Below are 12,976 nucleotides of genomic sequence, written 5' to 3'. Positions count from 1 at the left end.
TGCAGCTGTCTGCCTCGGTAGCTGCCATTTTGTGTATTGAATGAGGCACAGATACTGTAGAACAAATAGTAAGATATCAGATAATTAAAGACTAGTAATGCCTGCACACTCAACATAGCTAAAAGAGAATACACTTGACACCAAGAAACTTTTCTCCTAAATTTGAGTCATCTGCATTGCTGCAAACTTACTGAAAGTAATACAATTGCATAGGTATCATATAATTTGACCTGCAAAACCTTTATTACTGATAATGATGCATGAAAAGGAAAGAAGTTATGTTTGGCTCTCGAGCCTAGAGTACTTTACAAGCTATTGGTTTTATTTGTAAACTGAAAACAACTGCCATAGAAATAAAGGAGACAGTAAACATGTAAGCTCCCCCCCCTCCCAAAACCTCTTTTCAGTGTAGAATTCCATTGTAAGGTTAGTTAATTGTATTTAATTTTTTCAAGTTCTTCCTTCCCTGGAAGGAAGAGAGGGCCAGCCAGAGAGGGAGTGACAGGTGAGAGGCAGGAGGGAGAATTTTCATGTTGATACTTCAGAATTACAATAATATTTGGTATTTTGGTAGACGAGGTAGGAGGGAGAAGTACATCATCACTTTAATTTTTCAGTTTATTTACTGATGTAATTAAAATTTTAAGGTAAAATTATTATTTTGAGCAAAAATACAAAATATGATGACCAACTACAAGATACAAAAGAATGCCTAAAATCCTTTATATTTTAGGTTGGTCGGGATTCCTCAATACACATTTGGGATACAGAGACAATCAAACCACTGTCAGTATTAAAGGGCTATCACCAGTATGGCGTTTGTGCTGTTGATTTTTCAGGTAATATATAAATAGAGAGAGATATATATATACGTATTTCATCTTGCTTTTTTTTTTTTTTTTTTGAAGTTACAGTGCTAGTCAGTTTTAATTTGTAATTGTGATCTCTTTGAGCTTAGATATGGACCACATTCAAGTTTTGCAATTGAAAATGCTTTCTAGTGATCACCCTGAAATGACAAAGATTCTCTAATAATAAATATTCTCTGTAGAAAGCTACTGTTGAATTTCACACATCTGGGACAAGATCGAAGAGCATGTTATCCAAATCAAAAGAACTGGAACAAATCACTTTAATAATAACTAGTCCTTTCCTTGTCACAGGCAGTGCCACAGATCCTAGGCCTTATCTATACTACCAAGTTTTGTTGATGTCGACACTCAAAGATTGGCATAATAAAAATCGGAATGTCATGTTCACACTCGCTCTCTTTGTCAGTGCCCTAACTGTGGATACACTCTGCTATCATCGACAGTGTGAGCAATGCACTGTGGGTACCTATCCCACAGTTCAGTTCGACACCTTCTGTCGCTAGGTGTTGTGGGAAGGCAGAGCAGATTGCAGGGCATCGTGGGACCAGGCTCAATGTCCCACAATGCATTGCTTTCAGTCCCAGGACTCCAGGGGCTTCCAGCTTTCTTTCGTGGCATTTTTCAATGGCCCTTCTTTGCTGTGCATTCCAGCATCTTTGTGAGAAGGATGGATCCTGCACTGCTATCCTATGCTCTGTTACTGTCATGAAGACATCGCAGATGGCAATGCAGTTAATCGCGAAGTTCCTAAGTGAAGAAGACTCCCAGTCGCCTGACATGCTGTGGGATATGGATAGGAGCAACTTTTGATTGCCTTTGGCATTCACTGAACAGCTGCAGAGGGTGGACCGTCGCTTTTGGACTGGTGAAACAAGCACTAAATGGTGGGATCATATCATCATGCAGGTCTGGGATGACGAGCAATGGCTACAGAACTTTCAAATGCGGAAAGCTACCTTCCTGGAACTCTGTGTGGAGCTCGCCCCAGCACTGCGGCACAAGGATACCAGAATGAGAGCTGCCCTATCAGTAGAGAAGTGTATGGCAATTGATGCATGGAAGCTGGCAACTCTAGACTGCTACCGGTCGCTCGTGAATCAATTTGGAGTCGGGAAGTCGACTGTTGGGCCTGCGTTAATGCAAGTGTGCAGGGCAATTAATCGCATCCTGCTACAAAGGACCATGACTCTGGGAAATGTGTGTGAAATAGAGGATGGCTTTGCTGAAATGGGTTTCCCTAACTGTGGAGGGGCGATAGATGGCACACATATTCCAATTTTGGCACCAGACCACCTTGCCACAGAGTACATCAATAGGAAGGGGTACTTCTCCATGGTGTTGCAGGCACTTGTGGATCACCTTGGGAGTTTCACTGACATCAATGCGGGGTGGTCCGGGAAGGTGCATGACACACACACATCTTCAGGAACACCGGCCTGTATAGAAAGCTACAAGCGGAGACTTTCTTTCCAAACCAGAAGATTACAGTGGAGGATGTTGAAATGTCCATCATAATCCTGGGAAACCCGGTGTACCCCTTTCAGCCATGGCTCATGACACCTTGCACTGGAAACCTGGACAGCAGTAAGGAGCGGCTCAACAACAGGCTGAATAGGTGCCAGATGACAGTGGAATGTGCCTTTGGCAGATTAAAGGAGCGCTGGCAATGCCTTTATGGCAGGTTAGACCTTAATGAGGATAATATTCCCATGGTCATAGCCTCATGTTGTATGTTGCATAATCTTTGTGAAGCTAAGGATGAAAGGTTTGCACAGGGGTGGAGTGTTGAGGCAGACTGCTTGGCTGCTGATTTTGAGTAGCCAGATACCAGGCTATCAAAGGAGCACAGAGGGGGGCAGTTCGAATCAGGGAGGCTTTGAGGCAACACTTTGAAAATGAGAACCAGTAATGTATATCTCTGTGATTGGTGCTGCAATGTTACATTACATGTAGTTTTCCTAGGAAGTAATGGTGACATTTGGGGCCTTACATTCCAGCAAGCACATGAATAAACTGCCTGTGTATGTATTGGCAGTGCCTACTATCTCCGTTTGTAGAAAACAAATAAAGATGAGTTACTATTCAAAAATTTTGTTATTATTGCACAAAAAACCGCACACACAAACACAGAAACACACAAAGATGCTTGATAGGAAAGGAGGTACCAGGGAAGGGCAGACTTTCAGAGCTGCGTGTAGGTCCAGCTATCATTATGAAAGTTGTCCGAGGGGGTGGAGTGAAGGGGAAACCTAGAAGTCGCAGAAAGTGGAAAGGACTGTGCAGGCAGAGTTGGGGTAGAGGGGGACATGGAAAAGAATTCTGAATGTGCTGCAGGGGAGGGTGGGCATGGATCTGCTTGGTCTGCAGCATTATTAAGGACTTCAGCATTTGCGTTTGCTCCTCCATTACTTTAATCACCCGCTCAGTAGCGTCCTTAACAAACTCCTGGTTTTCTTTTCTGTCCTGCCTTTCAGCTTCCCAGTACTCCTTGCATTCCCTTTTCTCTGCATTGAAGGAGTGCAGTACCTCCCGGAACATGTCTTCTTTGCTCTATCTTGGGCGCTTTCTTATCTGGCAGAGACGCTTGGCCAGTGTGTGCGGGTGTTTCTGAAGGCCACATCTGCCGAAGCCCAAGGAACAATGCACAGAAGCATGATTGTTAAATTCACGCACAGCATTGAAACATTTCAGTAAAATACACCCTTTGCAACATAACAATCACTTTCTCACTGACCCTGGGCAAGCACACAGCTCTGCGAACACCCAAAGCATGGTGAGTGTTGGCAGGGGGGAGAAGGCTCCATATGGGGAAAAGAGCACTCACTCTGCAAGGAACTGGGGGAAAAGTTCTAAAATTCTCCCACACTTTTCTAGAGGCAGGGGTCATATTAGAAGATATCTCATGGCTAAGGGTAAGCAGGGAAACGAAGGTACATCTACTACATGCTTCTGGCTTCCACCCTGCTCCCTATGCTGCTCACTTGTGTGCCGCTTTGATCCCCGCACAAGTAATTGCCGAATGGCGCAGGAAAGTTTCCTACAATGGGGGAAGGAACAAAGCTGCTTTGCCAAGGAACCTTAAGCAGAGGATTTCCGAGTACCTCCAGGAAACTTTCCTGGAGATCTCACTGGAGGATTCCCATGAGATCTCGACATGCATTAACACCCTGTTCTGCCATACTGATTAGCTACATAGGGAAATGTCCAGCTCACAGAAACACAGCCAGCCTTCCACATTTCTATATCCTGAACCCATCTCCACACTACACAAACCACGGGCACTTACCAGGTGTCTCCTCTCCTGCTTCTTGCTTACCGGAGAGTAACTGCTGAGACTGGTTAGATACCTCTGGAGTGGTGAACAGTTCCTGGCTGCCTGCCCCACCGGGAGCTCCACATCATCTAACTCTACCTCTTCATCAATGACTTCGTCCTCCAGGTTAGGTACTCTTTTCAGTGCCTCCAGGCCCACCAAAGTATCCACGGGGCTCAGCAGTGGAGGTGAGGTCGCCACTGAGGATAGTGTCCACCTCCTTATAGAACTGGCAGGTCTTAAGTGTAGCACCGGAGCGACGGTTTGCCTCCCTCACCTTATGATAGTCCTGTCTCAGCTACCTTATCTTTGCTCTGCACTGCAGCATGTATTGATCATAGCTCTTTTCACACAAGAAATGTGCCCGTATCCCAATTCCTACGACTCAAGCACAGCTGTGACTGCAGTTTCCTCTCTCCATATACTGAGCAGATCCAGCAGCCACGCAGTGGTCCAAGTGGGAGAGCGTTTGCTGCAATAACCTGCCATGGTCACCTGGGAAGATGCTCCACACCGAGCAAACAGGAAATAATATTTCAAAAATTCCTGGTGCTTCTAAGGGGTAGGGGCAGATAGTTGTTTACCTGGCTGCAGGGCAGTGGAGTTCAAACTGCTGACCAGAGCGGTCACAATGGGCATTGTGGGACACCTCCTGGAGGCCAATTAAAGCAATAAAATCGGGTGTAGTGTCTACACTGGCACTTTGTTGACAAAAATTTAGAGGAAAAAGATTTTTGTCTCTCAGGGTGGTTGTATTTTGTCTTCAAAGCAGGGCATTTTTGCCAACAAAAGTCACATCGCAGTGTGTACGTATTCACTGTTTTGTCGACAAAAACTGCCTTTTGTCAACAAAACTTGGTAGCGTAGAGAAGACCTTATACAATGAGTCGGCAATGTCTCCTTGGAACGCCAATCTTGAGAGCCACTGCTACAGGCTAGGCTCTGCCAGTAAAAGCCCTTCAGTGTAGTTCTTCCTCTAAAAACTGTTAGAAGGATAAAACTTTCTATGCAGGGTATTCATGTCTTTTATTTTAATTCCCAAAAAATTTACTTCAGAAGATCCATTGCAAAGACTCCTTGAGGCTTCAAAAAGAATTTGGAGCCCAAAACTATTGTTTTTATTTGAGCCTTTGAAGAGTTTAAGCCTTTTAGTGCTGCTTATGGAATTTGTTATTAATGAATAATATACATTACACATAAATCTTCTTTAAATGTAAAATCTCTATTTTTATTCATTTTTTGTCTTTACTCATTTTTCTTATTAACGTGATGTTTTGGATTCTGTTAGTATCTGCACTGGGAAAATAAACATAAAAACTCTTTGGTAACTCTTTGGTAACCAAGTAATAAAATTAATCCATTCTTTGGCATTTTAGTTCATTCTTTAGGAGCAAATTTGAGCTATCTCAAACTGCAATAAGCAAAAATTCTAAACTCTGATGTGAGACCATCAGCAAAAATCCGTTAGTTTTAATAAAATATTCAGCCCCTCCAGGTTCCAATGAAACACCTGTTGCTTCTGCTAAAGATGAAATTCATACAGAATAGTTTTTAAAATTTTGCATTGTTTTAACTATTGTCTTCATGGCCAGAACTCTTTCTGTTTTTCAGTTCTCTGGCTTAATCAATCATTGGGTAAATATTAGCAACATTGCATTTTAGCATCTATTTTAACAGCCTGTATCTTCAAAAGATGAGTTGAAGGCTAGATTATATCTTTTCCTGAACAGGACTAAGTGCAGCAATTGACATACTGGACTAGACCACTGGCTCATCTAGTCCTGTATTCACCCTCTGATCGTGGCCTCTCGTTGTTTCAGAGAAAGGTGCAGAACACCTCTTTTATCTGCTTCTTCCAGCAGTACTTCTGCACATTCTAATACAGGGCCTCTTTTTGTGTATGTAAGGCCCTTTCTCAGCCACTCTACGAAGCCAGTACCCTCTGCATATTCATATCTTCCTAAAGACACTCTTATGTCATGATGCATACGAGAAATGAACTGACCGACTATGGATAGTGTGTTATGTGACAGACCCAGACCAGTGGGGTACAGGAGTCTGGTAGAGGGCAAATATACTGATCACTGGATGAGTAGTTTTCTGTTCCCTGAGTGACCAGAGCAGGGGCTGCACTAGAGTAATCAGGAACCTGCTAGAACCAGTTAAGGCAGGCAGGCTAATTAGGACACCTGGAGCCAATTAAGAAGAAGCTGCTAGAATCAATTAAGGCAGGCTAATCAGGGCACCTGGGTTTTAAAAAAGGAGCTCACTTCAGTTTGTGGTGCGAGTGTGAGGAGCTGGGAGCAAGAGGCGCAAGGAGCTGAGAGTGAGAGGGTGTGCTGCTGGAGGACTGAGGAGCACAAGCGTTATCAGACACCAGGAGGAAGGTCCTGTGGTGAGAATAAGGAAGGTGTTTGGAGGAGGCCATGGGGAAGTAGCCCAGGGAGTTGTAGCTGTCATGCAGCTGTTACAGGAGGCACTATAGACAGCTGCAGTCCACAGGGCTCTGGGCTGGAACCAGGAGTAGAGGGGGGCCCGGGTTCCCCCCAAACCTCCCAATTGACCTGGACTGTGGGTTCTTCCAGAGGGGAAGGCCTCTTGGCTGTTCCCCAACCCACATGGTGAATCTCTGAGGCAAGAAAATCCGGCAAGAAATCCGGCAAGAAAAGCACAGAACCCACCAAGATAGAGGAGGAACTTTGTCACACTGGTGTCAGGAGTGGGGTGCACAGCGCGGCAGAAGAAGGAGGGTGATTTAAAAAAAAAAAAAAAAAGGGAGAGGGTTTATTTTTTTTCACCACAATGGATGACGTAGTGCGGCCACTGATATAAGCTACGGTGGTCCAGCAGGAGGCTACCCGTGTCCAGGCAGCCACCCAACAGGAGGCAGTGCTACTGCAGCAAGAGACTAATCGCCTGCTGATGGACCAGGCTGCCAAATCTGGGGTAACGACAGCAGTGCGGGCCCAGCAGTATCACGGTTGGAGGTACCAGGAAGACAAAAAACGAAAGTGGTTGCAGACAGAGTCCTGGAGTCCGGAAGAGATACTAGCGGTTCTGGTCATCGGCGGATACATGAGGAGACTACCACCAGACCTTCGTGCCTGGGTAAGCTAGAACGAACCCTCCACCTATGACGAGGTTGTCGCCCTGGTAGAGAGGCGAAGGACAGCAAGGGAGCTGACCCGACCAGTTAAGGAAGAGGCACCCCGGGTTAAAGTAGCAGCACCAAGCCCTAAGGTTTGGGTGACTGGGCCACCAGGAGGGCCCAGGTGGAAAAAGAGAGAGGCTGAAGGCCCATCAGAGGCCACAAAGAGTCAGAGCACTGAGGGAGAAGAGGATCGTGATGTTAGACTGCCCAAACCAAGAGACTGGGGAACACCTAGGGCTCCATACAGATGTTATGCCTGCGGGGAGTGGGGACACATAGTTGCACAGTGTTCCAATGCTGAGGAGCCTATGCAGTGTAACCTGGGGAACTGGGCAGATCCATGCTCCCTAATCCACCTTGTGGGGGTCTCACTAACCCCACATATGTATACCAGACCAGTGAAACTAAATGGGGTAGGGACCACGGCACTGGTTGATTCGGGGAGTGCTATCACGCTTATCTCAGGGAAGCTCGTGAAGCGTAGTCAGCTGCTGCAGGCTAAACGTATGGGGATAACATGTGTCTATGGGACAGTTAGTTACTACCCCACCATCCCAGTAAAAATTGAGATCCAAGGGAACACTACTGAGGTAGCAGCAGGTGTAGTCCCTAAACTCCCATACCCGGTGCTCATAGAGAGGGACTTCGCAGGGTTTGGAAACTTACTCCCAGTAGGGGGATTGGAGAAAGATGGGGACCCTAAAATTGGTGAGGCATCCACAGCAGACTGTCAACCCCCAATCTTCTCTGAAATATCCCCAGATTTGTTCTCCACTCCCAGACAGGATAGAAAGGGAAAGAAGGGCAGCTAAGGCCTTGGGAACCCAAATACTGACCCAAAGCCAGAGGGTCGCTCTTGTAGGTAGGCAGACCCACGCAGCTGAAAAGGAGGCCAAGCAGGAGGGAGAAGCACCTGAGTCTGACCCCCACCCTAATGCTTCTGAACCAGTAGAGGCAACAGAGACTGGGCCCCTAGATCTTTGGCAGATTAGCCCCGGGAGAGGAAATTTTGGACGGGACCAGGCAGAAGACCCAAGATATGACAACATTAGGAAGGAGGTGACTGAAATAGATGGGGTCCCCGTGGAAGGAAAACCCAGGAACTAGGACCCTACTTCATAATGAAGAAGGATCTCTTATACCGGGTTGCACCAGTACAGGGGCAGAAGGTACAGCAGATTCTAGTACCTCAAAAACACCAGAAAGCTGTATTAAGTCTTGCTCATAGTCATCTTTTTGGGGAGCACTTGGGGGTAGAAAAGACCCTGGCACGAGTCCTACGACAGTTCTTCTGGCCCGGAGTACATGAAGAAGTGGGGAGGTACAGTGCCTCCTGCCCGGAGTGTCAGCTGCACAGTCCCCGTCCCCACTTGAGGCACTTTTAGTATCCCTCCCCATCATAGAGGTCCCCTTCGAGTGAATAGCCATGGACCTAGTGGGACCCCTGGAGAAGACGGCTCGGGGCCACCAATATATACTTGTTGTTTTGGACTATGCTACTTGCTACCTAGAAGCCGTCCCCCTGTGGAACACGGCCGCTTTTGATTCGGTCTCCCACAGTATTCTTGCCGCCAAGTTAAAGAAGTATGGGCTGGATGAATGGACAGTAAGGTGGATAGAAAGCTGGCTAGATCATCGGGCTCAACAGGTAGTGATCAATGGCTCCATGTCTAGTTGGCAGCCGGTTTCAAGCGGAGTGCCCCAAGGGTCGGTCCTGGGGCCGGTTTTGTTTAATATCTTTATTAATGATCTGGAGGATGGTGTGGACTGCACTCTCAGCAAATTTGCAGATGACACTAAACTAGGAGGCGTGGTAGATACACTAGAGGGTAGAAATCGGATACAGAGGGACCTAGACAAATTAGAGGATTGGGCCAAAAAAAACCTGATGAGGTTCAACAAGGACAAGTGCAGAGTCCTGCACTTAGGATGGAAGAATCCCATGCACTGCTACAGACTAGGGACCGAATGGCTAGGTAGCAGTTCTGCAGAAAAGGACCTAGGGGTCACAGTGGATGAGAAGCTGGATATAAGTCAACAGTGTGCTCTTGTTGCCAAGAAGGCTAACGGCATTTGGGGCTGTATAAGTAGGGGCATTGCCAGCAGATCGAGGAACGTGATCGTTCCCCTTTATTCGACATTGGTGAGGCCTCATCTGGAGTACTGTGTCCAGTTTTGGGCCCCACACTACAAGAAGGATGTGGAAAAATTGGAAAGAGTCCAGCGAAGGGCAACAAAAATGATTAGGGGGCTGGAGCACATGACTTATGAGGAGAGGCTGAGGGAACTGGGATTGTTTAGTCTCCAGAAGAGAAGAATGAGGGGGGATTTGATAGCAGCCTTCAAATACCTGAAGGGGGTTCCAAAGAGGATAGAGCTCGGCTGTTCTCAGTGGTGGCAGATGACAGAACAAGGAGCAATGGTCTCAAGTTGCAGTGGGGGAGGTCTAGGTTGGATATTAGGAAACACTATTTCACTAGGAGGGTGGTGAAGCACTGGAATGGGTTACCTAGGGAGGTGGTGGAGTCTCCTTCCTTGGAGGTTTTTAAGGCCTGGCTTGACAAAGCCCTGGCTGGGATGATTTAGTTGGGAATTGGTCCTGCTTTAAGCAGGGGGTTGGACTAGATGACCTCTTGAGGTCCCTTCCAACCCTGATATTCTATGATTCTAAGAGCATAGGGCACCTAATCGGTAAATGGCCTGAAATGCTTTGGCTGTCCTATTATATTCAATTTCTATTACATGGATTTGAGTTTGAAGGTAAGACATGTTAGAGATGAGGAAAAATAAAGAGGTTAAATTTAAGAAACGATTAGAGATGAGGGAAGTCCAATCAAAAGTAACGGGGATGGCTGGGTGAAGGGACACATAAATTTGGGGCATACCAGGCCAGGTGATGAAATGGTTACCTTGTGCAGTGGTTAAGTTAAGGTTGAAAGGAAGAGGGAGTTGGGGCATGGATAGCAGGGCGCACCCATCCTTTTTTATTAAATAACAATTTTCCTTCTGGGTTTTTCCCTATTGCTTCCCCTTCCCAACAGGCCATATTTAAGACATTGAGTACTTCCCCGGGATGCAGCTTGCGGAGGCAGGACAACTGTGGGGGTTCCAAGGGCCACAAGGACCACAAGGTTCCGATTCCCACCCAGACGTGTTGTGCCTCGAAATCACTGGGAGTGGTGATGAAACGGCTAGGTCCGTGGGGTGGTTTTACTTCCCATACCTGCCGATTGATGACCCAGTCCCATAGACAGTTTGCCCATGGCCCAGGCACAAGCAATTGAACTGGAGCCCAGGTGCCATTAATAGGCCCCGAAGCTTGGAAGGTACATGCGACGGAGTCACAGCTTCATTGTGACAATGTCCACGTATGTCTCCACTTCCACAGTAGTGGTAAGGGTTTTGGGCCATTGCTGACCTAGGACATCGCCTCGCATTTCTGCTAAGAGACTGTTAAAGAAATCCTGCATTTGGCTACAAGCTGAATCCCAGCCAGTGTCCTTTGCCGCTAGGGCAAGGGTGTTTATTAATTTTTGCAGGAGGGTTTGGGTTGTGGTTCCCAGTCCTGACAGGGCATGGAGGGCCTTTATATTGGTATAGGTGTTGGTTAGCCTTGCCCCAGTAATGAGGCCTGATGCTTTTTTCAAATTTTCCAGACGTTCTTTATGATCTTGGGCCTTGTCTGTTGTCCAAATAGCGGCTGCTTCTGATAAACCATGCAAGGCCCCTTCTACTACGCCTCTTTTCCCTCGGTGGAAACTTTCCCACTGCACGAGCTGGGCTAACCGAATGGCTGCTCCCTGGGAGCAATTGGGGTACTGGGTAGTTATTTGGAATTGTTCCCTTAGTAGCATTTAGCACAATCCACCATTGGAAACAATAATCCCGTTGATAGGGTGTGCTATACCACATTTGTTATTTTGAGACCTGAATTTCTCTGAGGCCACAGCCAGACAGATCTGTATGGGAATTGGAGAAGATATGAGGGGGAGTAGCTGGGGAGCAGGAACTACAACGATGGGCAACCATGTAGAGCCGGGGTACACCGCAATACGACACAGGCCAAACCGGAGACTACTGATCCAGTCTAGCCTGTATCATACCGCAACACACCCCAAGCTCGTTAAGGAGGAGAGGCTGAAGAATATTAAAAGTTTTATCTTCAGGTAGTTTTGGCTAGCTTCTGCAAGCCAGGAACTGTGCCTCGTTACCATGGCAGAGGCAACAACTCTGGCAGCTGAATTGGCTGCATCCCAGGCCATCTGGTGGGAGCCCCTTGCCACCCCCTTGCCCTCTTCCAGGATGGTCACGAACTCCTGGCCAAGGTCCTGTGGCAAAGCATCCTTAAACTTGTTGAGGGAGTCCCACAGATTAAAGTTATACCTCCCCAACAGGACCTGGCGGTTGGACACCCTGGTCCTGTTGAGGAGGTATAACTTTAATCTGTGGGGCTCCCTCAACAAGTTTAAGGATGCTTTGCCACAGGACCTTGGCCAGGAGTTCGTGACCATCCTGGAAGAGGACAAGGGGGTGGCAAGGGGCTCCCACCAGATGGCCTGGGATGCAGCCAATTCAGCTACCAGAGTTGTTGCCTCTGCTATGGTAATGAGGCGCAGTTCCTGGCTTCAATTCTCAGGTTTATTCCAGGAGATGCAGTCCTCCATTCAGGACCTTCCATATGAAGGCAAGGGGCTCTTCTTGGAGCAAATGGATGGGAGACTGCATGGTCTCAAAGACTCCCAAGCCACTCTGTGCCCGCTGTGCCTCCACACGCTGCAGACGTCAAGAAAGCAGTTCCATCCTCCTGCCAGGTCCTGGAGGCCTCCTCAGCAAAGTGCCTTCAGGAGGAAAGAAAGAGACGGGGGTTTAAATGCCGCTGCCCCTCTTCCTCCCATTCGCCGGCCCAGCCTGGCCCTGCGAGACACCAAGGGGGCCAGAGGCAGGGATTTTGAGGGTGCGCACAAGGATGGTGCCCCAGTCAGACTCCAGGATCCACCATCCAATTCTTTCCTCAACCATCTGTGTCCCTTCCGGTTGGCATGGTCACGGATAACCTCAGACCGTTGGGTGCTCAGTATAATATCTTTGGGCTACACCCTGCAGTTCTCAACTCCCTCCTCCCTCCCACTCCCCGTTCCCTTTCCCTGTCCCTCTTTTTGGGACTCGTCTCAAAAGCAACTCCTTGTTCAGGAGGTGGAAAATGTTCTACGAATGGGGGCAGTGGAGGAGGTCCCTCAAGACTTGAGTGTGAAAGGATTTTACTCCCACTATTTCCTAATCCCGAAAGCAAAAGGGGGCTTAAGATCCATTTTGGACCTGCAGCATCTCAACAAATATCTCAAGAAGTTGTTTTGCATGGTCTCCCTAGCCTCCAACATCCCCTCCCTGGATCCAGGAAATTGGTACACCACCCTTGTTTCGAAGGATGCATACTTTCATATTTCCATCTTTCCAGGGCACAGATGATTCCTCCATTTTGTGGTGGGTCAGCGCCATTTCCAATTTATGGTGCTACCTTCGGCTGCTCATCGACCCTGAGAGTATTTACAAAGTGTATGGCACCAGTGGCCACTTACCTGAGGCATCGAGGCATTCAGGTCTATCTGTATCTCAATGACTGGATCATCAAGGGAAAATCTC

At 47.4% G+C, this 12,976-nt stretch overlaps 1 protein-coding gene across 1 annotated transcript in view; it reads left to right on the top strand.

Annotated features, from left to right (window-relative positions):
- EML5 (EMAP like 5) overlaps positions 1-12,976 on the top strand; it is a 300,424-nt gene that overhangs the window by 129,123 nt on the left and 158,325 nt on the right. Inside the window, exon 15 of the mRNA XM_054025269.1 lies at positions 734-839. Within this exon, the coding sequence (XP_053881244.1) occupies positions 734-839 (106 nt within the window). The remainder of the gene's footprint in view (positions 1-733; positions 840-12,976) is intronic.

This window comes from Malaclemys terrapin, chromosome 4, assembly GCF_027887155.1.
Source record: "Malaclemys terrapin pileata isolate rMalTer1 chromosome 4, rMalTer1.hap1, whole genome shotgun sequence".
Classification (NCBI taxonomy): domain Eukaryota; kingdom Metazoa; phylum Chordata; order Testudines; family Emydidae; genus Malaclemys; species Malaclemys terrapin.
The sequence above is the reverse complement of the archived record's forward strand: the minus strand, read 5'-3'. Positions and strand labels throughout refer to the sequence as shown.